The sequence below is a fragment of the Monodelphis domestica genome, chromosome 1, assembly GCF_027887165.1.
Source record: "Monodelphis domestica isolate mMonDom1 chromosome 1, mMonDom1.pri, whole genome shotgun sequence".
Classification (NCBI taxonomy): domain Eukaryota; kingdom Metazoa; phylum Chordata; class Mammalia; order Didelphimorphia; family Didelphidae; genus Monodelphis; species Monodelphis domestica.
Window position 1 is genome coordinate 124,745,038 of NC_077227.1, and position 24,945 is coordinate 124,769,982.

At 39.1% G+C, this 24,945-nt stretch overlaps 1 protein-coding gene across 1 annotated transcript; it reads right to left on the minus strand.

The window, feature by feature from the left end:
• Positions 1 to 17,722: 17,722 nt before the first annotated feature.
• TMED3 (transmembrane p24 trafficking protein 3) lies at positions 17,723 to 23,982 on the minus strand. Its single transcript, XM_001368323.4, has 3 exons — positions 23,541 to 23,982; positions 20,164 to 20,412; positions 17,723 to 19,293 (listed from the first exon to the last, which is right to left on the minus strand). The coding sequence occupies exons 1-3, from the start codon at positions 23,724 to 23,726 to the stop codon at positions 19,057 to 19,059; spliced, it is 672 nt and encodes a 223-aa protein (XP_001368360.1). The 5' UTR covers positions 23,727 to 23,982; the 3' UTR covers positions 17,723 to 19,056.
• Positions 23,983 to 24,945: the final 963 nt, after the last annotated feature.

The following is a 24,945-nucleotide window of genomic DNA, read 5'->3' on the forward strand; positions in this document are numbered from 1 at the left end:
GGGGGCTTCCACCCACCCCATTTGGAAGCCAGAAACTGTGCTGTCACTCTGTGTCCTACCTTAATGCACACGTGCCAACTATGTGTTATATTTTTATGTTAATTTCACATAATCCCTTTTCTCCCCCTCCCCCCCACCATATTCTTTGGGAGACCAGCATGTTAAGTCTCCCCATTTTTGGTTCTCTAGGAGATTAACATTTCAGTCTCACCAATGAATCATTCCATATATGAAGTCTTTACATTTACAATTCTCTCACTAGGGTGCTTAAGGGCACAAAAGATATTATATATTTCATGGAGGGTGTAGCTACAATTAGGATAATTAAAAGAAAGAGTAGAAGAAATAATAATAATTGATAGGTGCATTGACAAGGAGTCATTAGGGTACATACCCCTTTTTGGCAAAAATTTTACAATTAGGAAAAATAATGGAAGAATGGAAAGAATAAAAGTGAGGGCTCAACCCCATTCAGTTCAGTTCATTATGTCTTAAGTTTCACTAAGAATCTCATTATGTAGTGTTTGATTTCTGGAAGCATCCTCTATTGGTGTCATCTTTGTAGTCCATTTAAAATCATGATGGTCCTTATAACATCTTCTCCAGGAGATCTGGGTTCCTGATCTAGGATACTGGTGAACTTTCCTAAAATTACTTTAAAAGGATATTAGGCTTTGGACTTTAAGGATAATTTTAGGGGGACACACTCTCCTTCTTAGGAGGTTAACATGCTCTCCAAGATTTAATCCTAACATTATCTGAATCTAATGCATCAACAATAAACTTGACACAGGATGTATAGCTAAGCTATTAGGTAGGCTATTGATTTTTAAAGAACTAAAGAATGCATGGATCAATTATGTCAAAAAGCAAGGAAAGAGAAAATGATGTGCCAACTCTGAGTAATATTTTTATGTTAATTTCACACAGTGGTTGTTAACTTGCACAGGATTGCAGTTAGTAAGTGTCTGGGGAGGGATTTGAACTTGGATTTTCTTGACTCAAAGATCTATTGAATCATCTGCTGTGTAGGAAAGAAAACTCTCTTGATCTGATAGTGAAACAGGAGATAGACCAGGTTTCAGCAAGCATAAATAAATCCTCTCTTCAGAGTTATGTATGCCTCCAGGAAGTGTAAGATTTGAGTGAACCTTAAAGGGATTTAGGTGGTTTTCCCTTTGCCCTGGAGAAATCGCAAGAGAGTTAAAATGTGCTCCAGGACACAGCTAAGCTTAGCTCCCAATGTGTGCTTACATAAAGAAGGGGTAATATAGAGACAGGGTGGCTGGCAGTGAGGCACCAGCATGTCCCTATTGCAGCTGCTTTCACCTGTCACAATCAATAGGACAATCTCAGCCTATAAGCTTTCCAACTCTTTAGCATGTTGTTGTTTTTTTCATTCTTGTTTAACTAGTATCAAATGCCAGCACAGAAAAAGTGATCAGTCATAACAGCTTTTGGTTTATAAGTTTCATTATTTGTGAATATAAAGTTACAAACGCTACGGGGACAGTGCCTAGTCACGGTACCCATATGAGAGAAAAAGAGAGTACAGACCCTCTGACTTGTAATTGTCAGTAATCATGCTGGATTATGGCCTGTAAAATTTAAAATTAAATCTCAAATAATAAAAATATTATATTCCAGGAGGTTTATTAAATGATCATTAGAAAATCAAGGAATAAAGAGGATACAAAATAAAAACCATGTGCCCATGGCTGGTTGGACATTTTCAAAGTCCCCACCCACCACCATCACTGCTGGCTTCATCCCAAAAGAAGAGCCATGGGAGGAGTTTCAGCCAGTTAAATATCAATAATGTGATCTCGCCAGTGTGGAGACACAGGAGAGATTATAGGGAATTTTGGGAAATACTAAGGACTTATGGGGAATGACATCAAAGATTCAAAATCCCCATTTATGCCGGCTCTAGAGCTGATTGTTCAGAAATAATATTGATAAACTTTCCAAAGCAGAACCAAGAAAGCATGAATCCAGTTGCTATTTTCCCTAAGTCCAAAAAATTAACTCAAAATAGCAATGACTCTTTTATAGACTTTGCTGTTACATTGGGTTTTGTTCCTACTCTACACAGTGCTAAGAGAAAGCACTCTCTGGAAGAAGCCTAGAGAGATAACTAGAAAATATGATATTCCCAGTGGGAGGCAAATAGGAGTAGCTGGAAAAGATGATCACATTCCAGAGGTGGGAGCCAAAGGAGAATGAGTGAAAAACTTATGGCCTTCTCTTATAGTCAATCTATAGATAAACTGTTCTATCTTATACAAACAACACATTTTTATAGTAGCATCAGGGAAATGTAAACATAAAGATGAGGAAAGAAAAATGGAAGAGAAGTGGAGGCTGACAATTGAACAGAAACAATAAAAAAAGAAAAGACTAAAAAGAAAAAAATTATCATAAAATCTCAGGGTTTGATAGAAGCTTAGAGATTATCTAGTCCAATCTGTACCAGAATCCCTTCTCTGGACATACTCCTTCAACAGTAATCTATCAAAATAATCCAGCCTAGGCCAAGTCTGCATCTCTTCTCATCTAGATTGTTGTAAAGCTTCTTGATTATTTTCCTTTTATTTCCCTATTCTTTTCATCTCCATTCTATTTTGTACATGCTACTCAAGTAATTTTGACTTTCTTTCACTCTACCATTCAAAAACTTTCAATTAGATTTTGTCTCAAATTAATAAATTGTAAACTCTTAGTTCTAATCTTTTAAAGTCTCCATCATCTTGCTCAAATTATTACTATTTCTTACCACTTGTCTTTAAATATTTCATGTTCTAGGAAAAGAGTATCTCATTTTCAAATTGCCCTCTCCCATATCTGGACTTTGGAAAGTAAAGCAGAAGCATGTCATGTCAGAAAATAAATAGCAGCTTCCTTGGAGTACATGGGGTATTCTGGGAGGACTAGCACCTCTGATATGAAGGTTTGCTGAGTCCTTCTCAGGACTGCTCACCCTGCATCAGTATTTACTTTTCCCCAACCTGTCACCTAGGGCGCCAAGAAGCTGTAGTATGCTCAGTGACCATACCCCAGTAAAAAGATCTTGGCAGGTGGACTAAACCAGATTGAAGTTAACCAAAAAGCCTCTAACAGGTATGTGAGTTGGGCGGCGGCGGGGGGTGGGGGTGGGGGTGGGGATCTATCCCAAGCATGTGAAAACTTCTTTTGATTGAATTGATAGATGAGAACAGTTTGTTTCAATGACCATGAAGGTAGCTGAAGCAGGACCTGCGGAGAGCTTAGAGCCTGGTTAAGTATCAAAGATGCCAAGGTCATCTGCTGCATCTCAAGCAGTCTCCAATTATTCTGATTTTTGTTTTGTCAATGGACTTTAATGACTGGAAGAGAGAGAGTGGGACTGATGACTGTGTAACTCTGGATTCCTTAAATCCAACTCAAGCTCAGTTCAAGACATTGCCACTTGATGTCATTCTTTGTAAAATAAAAAAAAAGGACAAACAACAAGCAGCTTCATAAGCCCATCCTTAGGCTAAGGCAAAAGATCTTCATTTGTTTTCATCTTTCAGTGTTTTTCTGGGTTTGCCTTTATATTCATAGATTATATTTAGTGTTGGGACCCTAGAGGTCACCTAATAAAACTTTCATTTTAGTGATAAGGAAATTCAGTTCAGAGATGTTAAGTAACTTGTCCAAAGTCATAATGTTTTTAATAGTAGGGCAGGGACTTGAACTCAGTCTCTGGACTCTTAATCAAGTCCCTCTTCATTTTATCATACTACCTCCTCTCTAAAGTCCCTTTCAACTTTAGCCTTGGATGCCTCTATCATGTAATCATAAAATCTCATAGTTAAACACATCATATACATTTCTGAGGTTATTCAGACTTCATCTAGTCCAATCTATACCTGAATAAGAATCTCCTTAGAATGGTTTTAATAAAAAGTCATAGTGCCTTGGATTAAAGACTTCTAACAATGAGGAAACTGTTACCTCCTGAGATAATGGCTTTAATTGTTAGGAAGCTTTTCCTTATATCAAAGCAGTAAGTATTTCTTTGACACTTAATACAGGTTGGGCACTGTGCTAAGTATCTGAGCATACAAATATAAACAACAGAAGTTCATATCTTACTGAACAAAAGGGACCTGAAAATGAGGGGGATAGCCTAGGTGAAGGGAGCAAAAGGAATCTGCATGGGCTATGATAACAAGAAGTCAGGAAACATGAATGAAGCATGGCCAAGGACCAAAATGGAACCCCCTGGATAGAACTGACCAATGGGAAAGGGTACCAGCATAGCTAAGGGATATTTCGGGGAATTGAAGGCCTGGACCTGGAACTAAGGGAAGTTCCAGGATGAGAAGTTAGATGAGTAATAAAGGTGAAGTCCAGAGAGTCACAAGTATAGACTGGAGAGGAATGAAGCAGGGTCTAAATATTAATCCTAAATCTACTTCTCTTCAACTTCCCTCCATTGCCTTGAGTCTGACATTGAAAAATGTAACCCTATAATAAACCTTCAAAAATTTGAAAAGATTATTTTAATTTCTATAATACAACCTCTGAAGTCTTCTCTACTCCAAGGAAAATACTCCTAATTCCTTAAATCAATCCTGTAAATCATGATCTTGAGGTATTTTGCAATTTTAATTGCTTTCTTCTTGGATGGCCTCCCATTAATCAATATCCTTCCTAAAACATGGTTCTCGGAACTGAACACAATATTCCAGGTGGATGTTGATCAGAACAATGGGGTTACCAGTCTTTGGGATCACCAGATCCATTTCTGCATGTTCACAAAACTTTCTTGAATATGCAAACTGTAAACTCAATTTGAATGTTATTTTTGAAAAAAAAAAACACTCTACTAACTTTAAACAGGTCCACATTTTATTACCTTTAAAATTCTGTAAAAAGGGGTAAAATCTTCTGAGAGTCATAAACTTGAAGAATTCCAAATATTGCTTAGCTGTGTAACCTTGAGCAAGTCACTTAATGTTTTGCCTCAGTTTCCTCATCTGTAAAATGAGCTGGAGAAAGAAATGGCAAACCACTTACTATCTGCCAGGAAATGCCCAAATGGGGTCACAAAGCCAGACATGATTGAAAAAAAAAAAACTGAACAACCGCAAAAGATAATGTTTCAGAGAACATAGAAAGAAACTTGCTATTCTAGTGCACTAGTATTGTTAATATAATACTAGTATTGTTAATAATCAACTCTCTGCAGGACACTTTTTTACATTCAATCTGTATTATTAACATCTTTCCATCACTTTCTTAAATCTGTAAATCAATACATCCATAAATCAAGCCCTGATTTGTAATATTTGCTGATTTCCAAGATATTAATGCTCACACTGACAATTTCACACATCTTTCCTGAGTCTATGCCTGCTTTAAACCCATAAAGTTTCAATGGTTATGCCTCTCAGGCATAATGAGCAGTGCCTGAAAACCAGAGTTACCCAAGGATGATAGATTTTGTTCCAGAAGAAAGCTTAGAGGTCATTTAGTCCAATTGCCCCACTTTACAGACAAGTAATCTGAGAGTTAAATAATACCTCACATTTCTACAGTGTTTTATGGTTGATAAAGTACTTTCCTCAAGAGGACCCTTTATTGTAGGTAGTACAAGTATTACCTTGATTTTTACAGGTGATAAAACTACATATCAGAGAAGGTAAGTGGCTTGCTCAAAGACACACAGCTAGTAAATGATGAAGACAAAACAACTACATTTACAGTCTCCTCACCTCAAGCCCCTTGCTCCTTCCACAGTACTGTATTACCTCTTAGAAACGGGCTCCAAAACTCTATTTAAATTTTTTCTTCATTAGACATTTGTAGGCTGCTGGGAAACATGATGAATCAGAATCAGATAATTTGAGACTCAGTCATGAGACTCACAAGAGAGTCACAAGAGAGCAATCCCTGCTCTACCTACCTTATATCATTGCTACAAGTAGAATTATGGGCCAGGATCTCCTCTGATTAGCAAGCTGAGACATTTTGGGGAAGTTAAATGAAATGTTTCTGTACTATTTAAAGGATTTGAAATGTCTTCTTCTATCTCTTTCAGGTAGGTCAAAATCAAGTGGACAGAGCTCTGGACCTGAAGTCTGGGAGACTTGAGTTCAAATCTAGCCTCATACACCTAGTAGTGTGTGATCCTGGATTAGTCACTTAACCCCTACTTGCCTCAGTTCCCTCAACTATATATAATGGCAACAATAACAGCACTTACCTTGAAGAGTTGTTGAAAAGATTACACAAAACAGTATTTGTAAATGGCTTGGCTCAGTGACTCACATAGTAGGTACTATATAAACGTTTATTTCTTTCCTAAATGATATACTCATTGGTCCCAAAGAATTAAAGTAGCTCTCCCAATTGCCAATTCATTCACTTCAACAAAAACTTATTTAAGTAGCACAGTGCCCAGTGCTAGGTTCTGAGAGAGAGGAGGAAGTTGAATTGAGATATAATCCCTGATTTTATAGAGTCTTCAATCTAAATGGGAGATGTAAACACATATGCTAACATTATAATACAAAATGGTATAGGACAAATGAAATGTATAGGAGAGTAATGCAACAAAATGCCAGGTGAAGCCTGACAGGTAGAAAACAAAACATCTAATGCCGAACAAAGGAAGAGAGACCAAAAGAACAGTTTCCACAACAATATCAACAATGTAAAAATAAATCATCAAAAAAGACATTGGAATTCAGATGAATTCAATAACTCCAGATAACTGATGGTGCAGTGTACAATCCTCCTCTTGGCAGAGAGGCAGGAGAATATCGGTGTGGACTGATGCATCCATTGTTACACACAGCCAATATGTTGGTTCATTTTCCTTAACTATAGCAATTCTCTGTTACAAAAGAGAAATTTATGAGGAAAGCATAATTATGAAGTATCAATTATGTTTTATGTAGCAATAAAACATTTATTTTTACATGATAAATAACTTAAGAGAATGAAGCGCATTATATGTGAATGCTCTGTAATGTTTGAACAGCAAACTAAATACATTCAAGACAGAATCTATCATCATTTTTATTCTCTGTAGCAATAAATAAATAAATAAAATACCTGGGGCCAAATTCCTATCATTTATTGTAAAATTCCGGGAGAGTTTCCACAGACCCAAGATTTATGGTCATCATTACAGTTAGCCCTACACTGACAGAGTGCCTTCCCTGCAAGAAGCTCATGTATTACAGGGCTAAATGAGAATTTGACCTCTGGATCCCTAAGTAATAAACACTCCTGCTGATATGATCAATGCTGCTGGTGCAGAAGAATTTTTTTTAATGATAATATAATGAGGCTGTGTAGTCCTATGGAGTCTTTAGGTTTGAGATAGCAAAAGGAGGTCTTACCAGCCAGCAGAATGCTGTAGAAAGGATAAAGCACACGGTTTACTAATAAGGCAAAAGAACTAAGATATGAAAAAGGAGAAAATATTGCAAGTAGCCAGAAAGAAAAAATTCAAATATCATGGAATTAAAGATAAAATAACACAATATTTAGTCGCTTCTACATTACAAGGGATCAGGCAGCTTAGCATTTTATATTCTGGAAGGAAAAGGAGCTAGAATTACAATCCAGCAAAACGTTTAATTCTTTAGGGGAGGAAATGGGTATTTTATGAAATAGAGGACTTTCAAGCATTCCTGATGAAAAGACCAGAGCAAATTTTACTTTCAAAAGTAAGATTTAAGATAAGCACAAAAAGGCAAACAGAAAAGAGAAACCATAAAATATAAGATTAAACTATTTTACATTCCTACATGACACAATGCAACTTGAGACACCTAAGAACATTATCATTATTAGGACAGTTAGATGGAGTATATATAGTCAGAGGGCATGGTTGTCAGCTGTTATGACATCTAAAAAAAAAGAAAATTAAGGGATGAAAAAGAGAAATGAAGTGGGAGAAGGGGGAAGGGGGAGGTAGAATGGGATAAATTATCTCACAAAAAAGAGGTATGTGGAGGGAAAGATCAGGGAGATGGGTGGGGGAGTGCTTGAAACTTCCATCAGATTTGGATCAAAGAGGGAATAACACAGATACTTACTTGGGTATAGAAATCCATCTTATCCTATAAGAAAGTAGGAGGGAAAGGGGAAAAGAGAAGGAGGAAGCTAAATGGAGAGCAAATTAGAGGTGGTAATGTTCAGAAGCAAAACACATTTGAGGATGGACAGAGTGAAAGCAGTGAGAGAGTATATTAAGCAGGAGAAAAGTAGGTGGAAGCGAAATACACAATAATCATAAGAACAAAAAATTGTGAAAAACATTTTTCTAATAAAGGCCTCGTTTCTTACATATATAGAGAACTGAGTCATATTTATAAGAATAGAACCCATTCCTCTATTGATAAATGATCAAAGGGCATTTTCAGAGTAAGTAATCAAAGTTACCTATAAGTTATGCAAAAAAGTTCTAAATTACTCTGGATTAGAGAAATTCAAATTAAAACAACTTTGAGGTGCCACCCTATACATATCAGACCAGCTATTATGAGAAAAAAAAGGAAAATGACACGTTTGAGGACATCACCTGTCATTCCCAGTTGAACCAGTAGTTTTCTTTGATTCCAGAATAAAACGAGTTTCTAAGGGGATTCCTTTCAGCTCACTAATTTTGGACACCAAAATTTGTTCTACAAGTTGTCTCTTTTGAGGCTCAATGAATTTTGAACCGCAAACTTTTAGAAATATTTGCCGTATCAGTTTTGCTTCCTCTTTTCTTTGGCTGTTCAGACCACAGAAAAGAGAAAAAATTTCACCCTTCATTCTTCTAAAAAGGATTTAGTTTGTTTGAAACAAAAAATTTGTAAGGTTTTAGGAATCTCGCTCTCCCCCACTTATCCAGGGAACTTTCTACCTGCCATTGAAGTATGAGAAATGGTCTTATCTTTAGAATGATTTTACTTGCATGTAGGAGAAATAGATCTAATCCTTCTGCTTGTAATAGATGTTGCTCTGTCTGCAATAAGAATTCCCCTAATTGTAGGAGGAATTGTTCTAATTGCAACAGAGATTTGTCTAGACTCAAATACACTATTAGAAGAGGGAAAGGCCATACTACAGGGAATAAACAGAAACACCTATTGGCAAAGCTTTAACATCCTTATCTCTAATTCATCCTGGAGGTTCTTTGTTCAAGGGGACATGTGGTTTGGGGTAATCCCTTGGCCCTTGACCCTTTGATTCAACAGGAATGGCCTAATTAATAGGTAGTTGTAGTAATGAGTGTAGTTAGGGAGTACCTCTGGGAACTTAGTCACAGACTGATCCTTGGTTTATAGGAATCCAGGAAATCCTGAATCCATGGTGTTCCAATTGGTTGTCCTTGTTATCCAGAATTCTCACACAGTCCCTGTGCTCAAGCTGGCCTAGTGGCAGCTGCTACCAATCACTGTATCAGGAAAGGGCACCACTTTATGGATCTAATGAGGACTCTATCAGAATAAAGCCTGATGACACCTCACAATGGACAGACACTTAAAACAGACACAGAAGCACTAATAACAAAGTTTTCCTCCTAAATTTCCACTGTGAAAGTGAACGTCAAGTCTCTAATAGTGGGGAAAAAGTTCACTTCAACCTTCCGGACTCTTTGTGGACTATAATCTCTAAGAGACACACAACTGGCAGTACAAGAAGTTGTTAAGTCAAAGCAAATGAAAATCCCTTCCTTATGTCAAATTTGGAATATTCTGTATATTATAAGCCAATGGGAGAGTATAAACCAAACATTCAGTTTAGCTTCACTTTGTGCTATGACTGGGTTCTAGTGTTCTCCAGGTTCCCTCAAACAAGAGGAGCCTATGAAGTTCCCTAAGGTACTTTCTGTGACTAATAATCAGTTCTACCAGAAAATTAGAGTTTACTTATTCCCTTTCTACTGAAGGAAATTCCTACTCCATTTATGGTAGGTCTTATCTTGGCTGGCAAGGATTTGAATGACTAGAAGTCTACCAGTGAAATCATTTCCAAAGAGTTATCTAATGGGTAGTAATCCCTTAACTCAGGCACCATGTTGGGCACCAACTGTCACAATGGAAAAAAAAGTAGACTTGAAGAAACAAAGAATTAAGCATAATTCACTTATTAGCTAGGCTGGTGTTCCATCACATCAGACTCTTCTTGACCCTATTTGGGGTTTTCATGGCAGCAATAATGAAGTGGTTTGGCATTTCCTTCTCCAGCTCATTTTACATATGAGGAAACTGAGGCAAAAAGGTTGAGCGACTTGCTTTGTGTCACACAGTTTTGAGTCTGGAGCTGGATTTAAATTTAAATTTTCCTTCCTCTAGGTCCAGAGCTGTGGCCACTGAGCTTTCATTAGCTGGGTTAATCTTACCTCATAAAGGGGATCAGTGACTCCTCAGTAGTCAGACTCCTGAGCAAGAGAAGGTAGGGTCTTCTATGGTGATTATCAGGAAGACAGAGCAAAATCTCTAGCAATATGTGTGTCTTCTGATTGGCCAGAAAGTCAAAAACCCTCTGATGTTAGTTTTATGTTACAATCCTTTAGACCTCTCTTCTGAAACCTCCTTAACCACAAACAAGACCTGTGATTCTGATCATAAAACATTTTTCAGAGAAGTTGAGATTTAAATGATCTCAACTCTTCCCCAACAGAATTGGATCATCAGATTAGTGTGAAGGCCCTGGGAGTTACTAGGATAACTTAGAAGAAACTGACCCTCCTGGAAGATTCTTCAGATGGGCCTGGGGGGGAGGAAGTTACAAAAATGGGAGATCCTCTTTAAATATTGGCATACCCTGGAGATGTTTACACAGCAAGAAAGTGAGGATCTCAATAAAGCAAGTAACAGGAATTTTCTGGTTTCTCTGGGCATATAAACCCCATGTTTACACTGTATTGTAGTTTAAGTGTGCAATGGTAATGTCTAAAAAAAGAAAAAAATTTACATACCTTAATTAAAAGTACTTTATTGCTAAAAAATGCTAACCATTACTTGAACCTTCAGGGGACCTAATCTTCTTGCCATTGGAGTGGTAAAGTCTGCAGGTGAACAGAGTAATTATCCTGGCCTGGAGGGCCCTTTCCCTTCCCATTCCTGGCCTCCTGCTATCTCAGGGGCCCTCCCCACCCTCAGGGGCCCTGGCCATTTGAATAGCCTCCTAGTGGATGGCTAGCTGCTCTGGTCCCAGCAGCCTCAGTGGGTGGTGCCATCTTCTATTTCCTGGGGGCACCTTCCTCTGAGCCCAGGCTGCTCCTGCAAGGGTGCTTCTATGCCTGCCCATCCACCAGCAAGTGGTTGGCCTCAAAGGATGTGCTTGGGCCCCAGATTCTGCTTGCTGGCTGTAGCAGGGAGGTCTAAGTGAGCCAGGACAGGACTCTGTCCAGGGAGTTTCCCTGGGCCTGCCCTCAGTTAGCTTCCATTCTTGTCACTAGTTGTGGACTCTGCTTAAAAGGGAAAATTTTTGCCTAATGCAAAACTCAAAAATAAACAAACAAAAATGGATTTTGTTGAGGAAGAGGAGGAATGATTTTAGCTGGTGTGGCTCTCAAGTTGACTTTAGAAGCAACCTATTATGTAAAAACATGCTTATTGCCTTTGATTGTTCCCATCCTTTGTTATCTTTACTATTTGGCTGGGTGTGGGGTCAAACCTCAGGATTTTTTTGATTTGAGTTATTCATGATTTAAAGCATTCTTTAAAATGGTACTTATTAGAGTAATTTGATAGAAGCCTTTTTTCTTCTATTCCACTGCTTCCTTCCTAAGTGCATTAATTTATGTATTGCATAATTAATTAATATCAGCTGAGGCAGTTCTTAAAACAACAGTGAAATTGGAGTATTGATTTGGACCTGAGTTAAAAAATGCAGGCCCAGACACTAACTAGTTGTGTGGTTCTGGCAAGTCACTTAACTTCTGTTTGCCTCAGTTTCCTAAACTCTAAAATGGGGATAATAATAAAAGTTTCTTCCCAGGGTTGTTAGGATCAAATTAGATAACATCTGTAAAAGTGTTGGGCACAGTGCCTGGCAATGTATTTGGCACTATTTGCATTTCCTTCCTCTCTTTCAGGAACCGTCTGTATCCTGTGTCAACGCTCAGCTGGGGAATCTTTTTCTGGGTCTCTGTTCTCCTTCTGGCTGGAAGCCACTTCCCTGCTCTCCTTGGATCACTGATGGAGAGCTATGGTCTCTTAGCAAATGGCAGCTATAAGTCTGGAACTTGCCAGATCTACAGCCTTGGCTGAGTGCTGTTATGGCAGCATACACATTCATTGAAAAGTATTTCCCTTAAGCCCAAGATCTACAAAGCTATTTATGTGAGTTAGCTGGGCATTGAGGGGTTTCTCCCTCTAGAGCCCTAAAGGACAGTAAATAGCAATATAGGTAAATATTTGAGGAAATTCCTTCCCTTCAACCTATGGTCTTAAGGAAAAAGACAGTTTATTCTAGCCAACTCTTAACAAAGCATAGGATTCCACTTTCTCCAAGCAGCTCAAACAGTAGAGCTTTCCTCCAATCAATTGCAGAGCTTATGTTTCTCTAGTCAAAAGGAACAGTTTTTGTGTTCTGTGTTCCGCTTGCTGTCTCAGGTTCTAGAAGTAACTTCTCTAATTGGCCTCTCAGTACCCTGCCTTCTCACTGACTGTCCTGCTTGATAACAGGGTTTCCTTGTGTCTAGTGAGTGACCCATTCTCCAGTTGATAAATGGGCAAGGGACATGGATAGGCAATTCTCAGATAAAGAAATCAAAACTATTAATAAGCACATGAAGAAGTGTTCTAAATCTCTTATAATCAGAGAGATGCAAATCAAAACAACTCTTAGGTATCACCTCACACCTAACAGATTGGCTAACATGACAGCAAAGGAAAGTAATGAATGCTGGAAGGGATGTGGCAAAGTAGGGACATTAATTCATTGCTGGTGGAGCTGTGAACTGATCCAACCATTCTGGAGGGCAATTTGGAACTATGCCCAAAAGACAATAAAAGAATGTCTACCCTTTGATCCAGCCATAGCACTGCTGGGTTTGTACCCCAAAGAGATAATGGACAAAAAGACTCGTTCAAAAATATTCATAGCTGTGCTCCTTGTGGTGGCCAAAAACTGGAAAACGAGGGGATGCCCTTCAATTGGGGAATGGCTGAACAAATTGTGGTATATGTTGGTGATGGAATACTATTGTGCAAAAAGGAATAATAAAGTGGAGGAATTCATGGAGGAATTCCATGGAGACTGGAATGACCTCCAGGAAGTGATGCAGAGTGAGAGGAGCAGAACCAGGAAAACATTGTACACAGAGACTAGTACATTGTGGTATAATCAAACATAATGGACTTCTCCGTTACTAGCGGTGTAATGTCCCTAAACAATCTGCAGGGATCTAGGAGAGAAAACACTATTCATAAGCAGAGGACAAACTATGGGAGTAGAAACACCGAGGAAAAGCAACTACAGCGGTTGAGGGGACATGACAGAGGAGAGACTCTAAATGAACACTCTTATGCAAATACTAACAACATGACAATGGGTTCGAATCAAGAACATATGTGATACCCAGTGGAATCATGTGTCAGCTATCGGGGGTTGGGGGGGAGGAAAAGAAAATGATCTTTGTCTTTAATGAATAATGCTTGGAAATGATCAAATAAAATATTATTTAAAAAAAATAAAGTTGTTTAGAGGGAAGTTTGGGAGACCTCAGGCAAATGCTTGCCTTTTCTCCACCATCTTGGTTTTTCCCCCTCTGAGCTTTCTTCGTGACCACAAAATGAGAGAAGTTTGTCTAAATCAAGGGGGAACTTGAGGGTGAATGATACTTAATCTTTATTTTAAGTAGCTTAAATAAAATTGATTTAATATTAGAAATTAGAAATGCATATTTCATTGAGTCTCAAACTAAATATTGGAGATTAAAACCTCTTGTATTATTCTTCCCAGTATCTGGAATATTTTTCCAGGGAAAGTTCTTAAGGTGGCATCTTAGTTTCTGTGGAGTGATTTGAGTAGTCTCTTCATTAGGGTGTTATGCCCTCCCACTGGTGCCAAATATTTGTTCTTCCAGTTTCATTCATTTGGGTCTTTTCTTTCCCCTTCCTTATTTCAGTAAATCAGAAAAGCCAGTGATTTCATCAATGTGGCTACTGTCTCCCTTGACCAACATCAAAACTACCATATTTTGGTTGGCAATTTGCATCAGTATGACAGAGGCTGTTTTTCAGGCCTTTCCAGCATTGTAGAACCTGCCAGGCCTCCTCTGAATTGGCATAGACTGTCACCTTCACATCCCAAAGAGAACTGAAGTGGAAGATTATTTCCCACCCCACCACTAATTTTCAGAAATTCACTTTTAAAGTGAAAATTGCCCTTAACTAGTCACACTTTAAATTTTTATTAACTGATACCATCAACTACTAATTCATCCTCATTAACAACAATCCAGGAATAAAAAAAAAGAGATAAGGGTGTGTGTGTTCGTGTGTGTGTGTGTGTGTGTGTGTGTGTCTGTGTGTGTGTGTGTGTGTGTACATCCAAGGAGTGTATAGGGAAGGAGAGGAGGGAAATTAATAGGAATGAAGCCTAGAAAAAGAAAAGAGACACTAAGAGGAGGGATGGGAGTATGCCAAAGGCATTTTCACCTATTTCATGATTCTGCCTTTTACCATGACACTTTCAGATACAAGATGGTTAGGCTTCCCAAATGTTTCCAATTCCAACATTAGAATATGGAGCAGCCATTAACTGCTCTGCTTGAATTAAGCACATCATCAAGAAATTCATTATAGTGATTACCTACCTTTGTTACTTAAGCCTCAGTAGTACCCTGCTTTTCATCCCTCTTGGACTAGAGAATTAGAGGGCAGAGCAAAAAACTCCCATAACCTCTCTTTATTAGACTCAAAATTCCAATCATTTCATTTGCCATTGGCTATTCTGCTTGTTTTTAACACCACCATTATCATTATACCCCTTCCTACTCAGACACTTGCAGCCTCTCCCCTTTTCAGCTTCCTCTGATATATTATCTTCCCTTATTAGATTATGATCTCCTTGAGCACAAGGACCATGGATTGTCTGTTCTTTCTTTTTATTTGCATCCCTAAGACCTAGCATTGTGCTTGGAACTTAGTAGGTACTTAATAAATGTTTATCAAGTCATAGAAAGGATTCTAAAAACATGAGAAAAAAAGAAGATGGCTCTTTGGGGTATAATTTTCAAAAGAACAGTGTTCCTTGGGGGCAGCTTGGTGGCTCAGTGGGTTGAGACCCAGACCTAGAGAGACAAGATGTCCTGAGTTCAAATGTGACCTCAGACACTTTCTAGCTGCATGACCCTAGACAAGTCATTTAATGTCCATTCCCTACCCCTTACTGCTCTTCTGCCTTGGAACCAATACATTGTATTGAATCTAAGAAAGGAATTAAGAGTTCTTTTTTTTTTAATCCATGTCAATCATCCCCAAATCACTCAAATTTATCCCACTCCCTTTTCTAACATATGCTCTTGTGAATAACAGCAATTAACTAGCAAAAGCAAATTTTTTACAATATTAGTAGAAATGAGATATCTGAGAGCTACCTTCTGCCATGACTGAATAGGATAAAAACACCTGCTAGTGGAGGGAAACTGAATTGATTTCTTTATTCTACAGAAATCTACTGGCTTTTAATTAGAGGGCAAGGAGGACTTCCAAAGCATCTCCTTCCAAAACAGAAAAAATGAAAGTAGAAACAAAGGAAATTAACTGGAAGTAGAATAGGATAACTGAAGCAATTTAAGACATTTGTTTTCACCAAGCCCAAATGAGATATTATATAAAACATCAGACCAACTGAAACAGCCAGACAAATGTCAGCTATTATCATCATCATTATTAGGCAATTAAGATGTCTATGGAGAAACAATAAATATTTAGTTACATAAAGTAAAGGAATAATAAATTATGAACCATGGGAAGCCATGCAGGGTATCTATCACTGTGAGTGAGCCCAGAACTCCAAGGCAAAAGATCTAGGTTTAAGCCCTAACTCTAGCTCTCCTAGAGTGGAAAAAGCCAGGTGATTTGTCCCAGATCACCCAGCTGTACTGCGTAGTTTAAACTCATCATGAGGAAATATCCTCAAGATTGCTTCAACTTGGGTACTGCCAAATGAAGCAGCTAATCATTAGTGACCTTGCTGCTTGGGACCATCAGAGGATCTTGCTCAATCCCAGAGCCACAGATTGCCCAAGGATGGATCATACCACTCTCTGCCTCTTCAGCCTCTGCCATAGCCACCCTTCCCAGTCTAGGGATAATTCACAGAGCCCCAAATGCCTCCCTGTTCCCTGTGTTCTTTCTGGGTACCTCAAAGCTTCAGTGCTGGGAGGACCCCAGTATATAATCTTCTTGCCTCACTTAAAGGCCTTTTATTATTACTACTCTTGTATTTTTGTCTTATTCAGGTTGACAGTACTCATACCTCATCAGTACCCTTATTTGCTATGTAAATTACAAGTTTTCTGAGTCTTAATAAGCTCCTCTCTCTCTCTCTCAAAGGGTAGACTAATGGAGATAATACAGATATAAGCACTTTGCAAACTGTAAAACACCACACAAACCTAAGCTATTTTAGAGGGTCTGTTAACTTCATTTTGCCCAAGAAAAAAGTAGAGAAAACAGGACCACAAACCATAATTGTCTTCATTCTCAGAAGGAGGTGGAGTGGGATAAAGAAACTTCTTGGCCTGTTACAGCATCATAAGGATGGAGCTGGAATGAATCATATTCAATATAAGGAAGCAGAAGCCCAAAGGAAATTGAGTGACTTGTCCAAGGTCACAAGGGAGGCATATAAAACACCAGATGTGGAAAGAGGACTGAGGTCCTCTGACTCCAGAGTTGATGTATTTTTCACCATACCACACTTCATCCTCCAGTTTGTCTTACAAGAGGCCATTATATGGTTTCTCATCATATTAGTTGTCAATGTGAATATTTAGATGACTCAGTTTACCTCTGAACTTTAAGAAACCCCGTACCAAGCACACTTATTTTGTTTGAAAGTTAAATACCTGTTTGTTTTGAAAGGTTTCTCTATTGGGTAAAAGTTTCCTCTCAAGAAGTCCAGCTCCTGGGTTTGACCCTTGCCTTTAATTTGTTACAGGTGACCATTCCCTAATGCCATAGCTATTGACTGCAAAGTGGTTTATGCCCTGTTTATGGTTAGTCTTTGGAGGCTTCCTGAAAGATATAAAGAGACTCTGAGGTTCAGTATCTCTTTGGAGAAAGCAGCCAGCATGGTGTTCTCTCCCAGAGAGGAGCTGGTACTTAGCACAGGGCTTTCTCGCAGGGATGTGGTTCCCAGAGACTCAAAGCCTTTGGTTCTGTATAGTATTTAGCTTTTGACTCTGTGTAATGACTAAATGATAAGCCTATCCCTTATTCCTGATTAAAGAGTGGGTTTTCTAACTACCTGGAAGTTCTGTATTTATTTCCAACTTAACATAGTTATGAGAACTATGATTGTCTTAGCTCTCTCATGCATAAAAGGTTTTTCTTACCATTAGTTAGCAGTTCTGAAAAATGGTTTCATAACATAATAGAGAAAAATGTAAAAACAAATTTCTAGTCCTAACTGGTTTCCAAATTTCCAGAACATCACTTTTATAAAAAATAAAACTAAGAATTTTTAGGATACCCACATAAAAAATCACACAAACATTAGGATAATCTATTTTGCAGTATGATTTTTATATGGATCTTTTATAAGAACAAAGGCAAAATAAATTGAGGTTCTTTATTAAAAGTTTGAGGTCTATAGCCCTTTGCCAAAACATTCTTTGATTTTACTCTTACTTGATAACTTCCTATTCAGTAGTATAAGATACAAACTCTTGTCTTATAATAAAAGGGAGAAAAGTGTTCTATAAATGTATTAGCTTTATCACACCATCTTTAAAAAATAGGCTTCCATCCTACAAGAATGAAAAGAAATTAGCATAAAGCTATAGTACCCCTAAAAGAATGACCATTGGAAAAACTTATTTACAGATTAGGCCTGCAGTATTTCTTCTGTTATAAACTTTGGGGTATAAAGACTTCCAAAAGCACCAGGAGATATTTTCCTAGATGATTCCTGAGTGCTTCAATGAGGAATAATAACCTCCAATTTATAAAAGGAAGGAAGGAAGGAAGGAAGGAAGGAAGGAAGGAAGGAAGGAAGGAAGGAAGGAAGGAAGGAAGGAAGGAAGGAAGGAAGGAAGGAAGGAAGGAAGGAAGGAAGGAGCGAAAGAGGCAGGGGAGAGAGAAAGAGGGAACAGAATGAAGAGGAGAGATGAAAAAAGGAGGAAGGGAGAAACAGAGGGACAGAGAAAGAGAGAGGGAGGGAGGAAAAGGAGGAAGAGGAAGGGAAGAAAAGCAGAAGGAAGAAAGAAAAAGAAAGAAAGAGGAAGGAAGGAAGGAAGGAAGGAAGGAAGGAAGGAAGGAAGGAAGGAAGGAAGGAAGGAAGGAAGGAAGGAAGAAAGGAAGGAAGGAAGGAAGGAAGGAAGGAAGGAAGGAAGGAAGGAAGGAAGGAAGGAAGGAAGGAAGGAAGGAAGGAAAGAGAAAGAGAGAGGAAAGGAAGGAGAAAAGAAAAAGTTTGTTTTGTCATGGATAAGGAAAGAAAACTGAAGAGCCTTGAGGTTTAGGGCAACATTTGGGAGTGACTAAATCTGTGAACCTTGAGAATTTCTCAAGAGTGACCAGTTGCTGTTCCTAAATCATTGCTAAGTCCAGTTTCCAATCAGTTAGCCAGGTTCATTCTCTTCTTACTTGGCTCTATCAAATCAGAAGTACAAGACAGCACAAAACAAAGTTACTGGAAACATACAAAACAGCACTGTAATAATTTATAGTGGCTTTGCCTCCACACTGTCACCTGACTTTACAAGCCAACAGAATGTAGAGAAGATTGTATTTCTTCAAATTTTAAGAATTTGTAAAACTGTGCACTCAACTCCCTAAGTGAAAGGTATAGATTGAACTTCCTTCAGTGAGCAGGATTCAAGGAACAATATGTGCCCAGAAATTATGAGTTGACACCTCGACTAGTTGGTCTCTTTTCTGTGAAGAAGCTTTTCAGAAGCACCACTTGACTGATGCTGACCACAAACAGTAAGACCGTCTCCCCCATAGACCAGTAGGAAACACGCTCATTCAAGTCATCAGCCCGGTTCCGGTCCTGAGCTTCCCTGAGTCGATAATGTGTCTGAGATTCAATCACTGCTTTCAGAGCTTCATGAATAGTCACACAAGCAGACTCCATCTGGGAGGGGAAAAACCAAACAGATTTTAAAGCCCATAAATTACTGTCAACCTAAGAATCCACTGCAGAATGCAGTGACTCCTCTGGGAAAAGAGTGTGAACTAACACAGTAATCCATAAAACTTTTCACAAAGCCATAAGCTGTAAAATGATGGGAACAGGTGTGAACCAGTTTAAACCAATCAAAATTGTCCATAAGCAGGATGAATCTATTAGAATTGAATAAAATTATTTGGAAATCAGTTGCAACCAGTTGGAATTGCTCTCAGCTATTCAAAAACTGGTCAAGAAATAATTTAGTAAGAAAATTTCAGAATGACTGCATCTCTACTTTCTTCAATAATAAAGAAAATGTTAACATTACTATATTTCATATTTATTAAAGAGATATTTTTGGTTATAAAATTGTGAATTTTAATAAATCTTCCAACATAAGGAAGTTTTCAGTCCATCCTTTAAATTTTTTCCCAGCTTTCTCACCCATAAAACTAAAGGGATTAAGACAGATGATCCTTTCTATTCTAAGTTTCCACAGCTCTATTAATTTCCTAATAGTCCCTAATTGTAGACAAGAAAGGCCTATGAAAGTCTAAGATAAAATGAGGAATAAAGCCAACTCAACTATACTGAATGAACAGAGATTTCAAAGTCAGTGTTTAGCAAGATGACAACTAACAATAACTTCTGTTACAAGAAAGTTCTATGGACTATATTCGATGTCAAGGTGAAAGACAATATGATCCAGAGACTAAGAAGGCCTGGCCCTGGTTCTCTCTAATTCAAGCAAGTAGATTTTCCTGTCAGACAGGTAAACTAGATTACTGTCACATCCAGATAGGCTGAAAGTCAAACATGCTTACATGTACTCACCTGCGTCAATGCAGTGACTCTATTTCTCATCCCTGGGAGGATGGGGGGCTCATCTCCAACTAGAATGTCAAAGTAGACAGTTTTGTGGGAAAAGGTGGAAAACTCATTACTGAAGCAAAATTTGTAGGTTCCTTTGATCTCTGCTCGGTGAAAGAAACTGTCATACTGCTTCTTGGTTTCTTTGTAAATTGTCTTTCCATGGGGGTCTTCAATAAAGCAGTCTACATCATAGTGACCACCAGTAATGACCTGTTGACCACAAATGGCCCCAGAGAGTTGATAGTTACCCAACAGGACATCAGAATTTACTTTGCTGCAAAAACATACATAGACAAAAGCAATTCCCAATATGTTCTGTTGGTGCCCTTTAACAGAATGATACCCCTGGATAATGGTTCAGAAATAAGACACAGAAGATCAATAGCATGAGAAGTTTGAGATTGTGTCTCAAAGGAATTAGTCATGGCCACGAGTAATGGCTTTTCCTTTTTTCACTTTGTTCTATGTTCAGTGGGGAGCTTAAGGGAGATTATAAGGTCTTAGGTTATAGGATAAAGATTTAAATAGTAACATGAACCTACCCCCTTGGAGAAGCAATTTAAACCTTAAATCTAATTTTCCCCAAGGCTTCTCATTCCCAGAAGGAGAAAATAAGGCCAATTGGCATTTTAAAATACATGAAAAGCATTAAGAAAACAAATAATTGAACTAACAAATATGAATACCAATCAAATAAAAGCCATCCATATTTTCATGGAATTATAGTCTTAGAGGGAACCTTATACAAAAATCTAACCCAACTTCTCATACTGTACGAATGCTTTCTACAACACTTGAAGTGGAATGAATGCTGGACCTTGGGAATCAGAAGACCTAGGTTTGAGAATTGGCTCTGCTACTTCTTACCTGTGCAAGGCATTTAATCTGTTTGGGCCTCTGGTCTTTATCCATTAAATAAGAAGGCTGAATTAGATGATCTATATAGTCCTTTAATGTTGTACTTTAGTTATACTTGTTATATTTCAACTCTTTCATTTGGGACCAGAGTTACAGACATTTTGAATTAACATTAGTAATCCCGGATTTTTGTTAACTAGAAATCTCCTAATTAGACTTATTCTGTCTGATACAAGAAAGAAGAGATGGGACCCATGAGTAGAAATTATATACAGACAGATTTTTGACTTAATTTAAGGTAACAATTCCTAAAACTTGTGACTGTTTGAAAACAGAATGGGAGACAAACTGGAGGTATTCAAAGGAGGCTGGATGGGTCTCCTGCTAACATTTTGTAGAGGGGATACCTGCTTTAGGACAGAGTTTGACCAGACAATTAATGAGATTCATTATAGACTCATAGATTTAGAGTTGGAAAGGACCTTGGAGATCACTGGAGTCCAATTTGCTTCCTCTGAGTTACTATGATTCCACTTCATCCAAGTCATTGGGTGGCAGGGCGATTCTGTATGAAAAGAATTCTGAACTTGAAGTTAAGAAACCCTCACCTAAAATAAGGTCTCTGACAGTAGTCATGTGACCACAAATCAGTTTTTCTCTTTTTCCTCATGAGTAGAATGAAGATGATAATGAATACCTAAGTACTAATCTCACAAGGCTTCTATGAACCTCAAATTTTTCATATTTACACAAATGTTGTTATTGTCCTGAGAATGTTAATCAGGCATTTCACATGTTCTTGTTATTAATGTAGAAAAAAATCAAGTTTAGGCAGTTTATCAAGAAGTCTGCTTAAACAGGCTGACAAGAAAGAACAATACAGAAAAGAATTATCATGATTATGTGAACCTGAAAGAAAAAAGGCTTTCTTTTTTTACTCTGCTCTCAGATCTGACTTTAGAGCTTTAAACTATCTATACTTAGGATTGAAATACAAATTAGGAAGCTCTTGGGGCCCAAACGTCCTTCACCAAATAATTTCACACTAAAACACAAAGTTTAGTCTCCCCCACTGTATTGGAAATCATTAAGGTAGCACTAGGAACAAGAATTGTCAAAGAGACAGTCAAAGGCTCCCTCGTGTGGCCTTTATTATCACTGCCACTCAGAAGCTATATGATGTGAGCCCCCAAATTGGTTGTAGTTTAAAAGCATTGGATGTTAGATGGGCAAAAACCTTAGAGATCACTTCCTGCATTTCCTGAATGGGGAAATTGAGAGCTAGAGCTGGTGAAATGTCTTGCTTAAGGTTATAGTTCATTTTGCACTCTGGTTATTCCCACTTCTAACAGCTTTTAGGTGCTTCCTAAGTTTCACTCACTATTATTTCAATGAAAGTTTTAAGTTACAAGTCAATAGTTGAGTGGCTGTCTCACAAGGATGAAAACTGATGTCTTCAGAGTGACCAAAGCTGTCAAAACAGATATGAGATTAATCAAATGGCTCAAATGTCAAGAAAATATAAGAGGAAGAGATGATGGGGCAGAGCATTGCCGGCAACTGGTGCCAAGTGCAGATGGAAGACAGGCAGTATATGTGCGTGGGGCACAGCAAGCCAGCCAGGGCAGCTGGATCGTAGAGTGTGTGGGCAGCAATAAAACGAAGTGAACTAGAAAGGTAGGAAGAGGACAGATTGAGAAGGGCTGTAAATGCCAAACAGAGGAGTTTGCATTTCATCCTGGGTGTAATTGGGAGCCACCAGCGTTCACTGACTTAGTGAAGAGGAGCATGAAGATCTTGGCACAGCTAGACCTGTACTTTAAGAAAATTACTTTGGCAGCTGATTCATTGGAACCTGAGAAGACTACTGTGATAGTCTTGGCAAAGGGTAATAAGTCGTTGTTACAAGGGTAGTGAAAAGGGGACATGTGACAGAGATGTTGGGAAGTGAGGAATGGAAGATGATCCCAAGGTGAAAAGAACTGGGAGAATAGTGACATTCTTGAAAACACTAGGAGACATTGGGAAATGAGTGGGGGGGGGCGGGGTCGGGAGGGGAGATAAGCTGTAAGACGTTGGGCAAGTCACTTAACATCTATGGGTTTCAGCTTCCTCTGTAAATGCAGAAGTTTGAACAGATGAATTCGAAGGTCCCTTCTAGCTCTAAATTCTGGGGTCCTATTTTTTCTTGGAATGTTCCTGCAAAAAGACAGCCAAAAGCTGCCGCGTCCTTTAACCTCTAAATTACTTATCTCTATATAAGGAGACCAAATGCAAAAGGGGAACGGGGGAGAGGTGGCACTCTAGTTTCAAGTAGCACGGTCTTTTAAAGCGGCCCAGGTCTGCCCCCTCACTCCCACACACAGAATCCTCTTCTCTGAAATAGGAGAGGTTGCAGCCTAGATGGGAGAGCCCAGCTGCAAGGCAAAGCAGAAGAGAACTCGTCTCCCAAAGCCCTTTCCAACCCCACCCCGCCTTACTTGATAACCCAGGGAGATTTTCACCCCCTTCTCTACATCCTCGTGGAAACACTGTTTGGCGCTGTCTGGCAGTTCGAAAGTCAGCTGGGCGCATCGCAGCACCTCGGCCTGCAGCAGCAGCAGCAGCAGCAGCAGCAGCAGCCGCGACCAAAGCCCCACCGTGCCAGCTGAAGCCCGGGACCTCATGTTTCTGGGCTCGGCTGAGACTCCCAGGCCAGACTCAAAGCTGGCCGGCTATGCAGGCTGGGGACTCGAGGAAAGCGAGATAGGCGGAGAAGAAGCTCCCACCTCTTCCCGGGCTTCCTGTAACAGCGGCGGCGGCAGCAGCTGGAGAAGCTTTCAGCCCCCAGCCCTGACGTGGCAGTACACTAGTCCCTGGAACCTGGCTCTTCCGGACGGCTCAGCACGCAGCCGTGAGCCCGGGGCTCCTTTCTCTGGGCGGGACTGAGCTCTGGGCGGAGGCGGGGACTGGTCTGGCTGTGGAGCTGACCAGAGTTCCCATCTCTCCACTCTTCCATCAGTCAGGTTAAAGACTTGACCACGAGAAAAAGGCGCCTCCTTGGCCTTCCAGGGTCACCAAATTAGGCGACTGTAGCTCTGGGAAGGGGTCATTCAATCCAACTCTTTCCTTTGACAAATACAACCAAGGGTCAGGGAAGTTGAGGAACTTGTCCTAGTTCACAGGAGTGACTGGCTTCTCCCAGGAAGTGAATGAGGAGGTGAGAAAGAATTGGAATGAAAAGAGAACGAACGGGGACTGCACACATCCCTTTCCTTGCCTAGTACTGTCCCAGTGGATACCTGTACGTGGAGGCAGGAAGAAATAAGTTTGCCTCAATAGACCCCAGCTGTGTGAACCTTTCTGCCTCAGTTTCCTCATCTGTAAAATTGGAGTAATAATAACACCTACCTCCCAGGGATCTTGTAAGGATCAGGTGGTATACTAGTTGTAACACCTTTTGCAAACTTTAAAATGCTATATAAATGCTAGCTACTGTTTTCTCTTCCCTGGCTGAAGCTGGGAATGATTTCTTCACCCTGTGACAAGAAGGGGACAAATTGAACTGACAAAGTGCCAAGGCCATCTCATGCCTGATCCAAGACCTAGATATTCCCCTCAAATCATTTTGTACAGGTGTATAACATTTTCCCCAAGGTCCTTCAAGGGACCCGTTTTGTTGTTGTTGTTATTGTATCTCCAGTTACTGGTACATGGTAGGTATTTAATAAACTTGTAGGATTGAATTGAATTAAAATGAATTCAAATCAATGGCTTTTTAGCTCTGTTACTCCACTTTTGGGTCCTAATTCACTTTTACATCTCCTCAGGTATGTATGTATTTCCACCTATAAATGTAAAGGTAAATGTAACAGTTAAAGATTTGTCAGAATGAGGATTTGGTAC

What these genes read in the sequence shown, in the direction of transcription:
- TMED3 (XM_001368323.4), bottom strand. Translation starts at nt 23,726, where the DNA reads ATGAGGTCCCGGGCTTCAGCTGGCACGGTGGGGCTTTGGTCGCGGCTG. An exon ending in AAATCTCCCTGGGTTATCAA is followed by an intron (nt 20,413 to 23,540) that starts GTAAGGCGGGGT and finishes TGTGGTCAACAG; the next exon opens with GTCATTACTGGTGGTCACTA. An exon ending in GAGTCACTGCATTGACGCAG is followed by an intron (nt 19,294 to 20,163) that starts GTGAGTACATGT and finishes TTCCCCTCCCAG; the next exon opens with ATGGAGTCTGCTTGTGTGAC.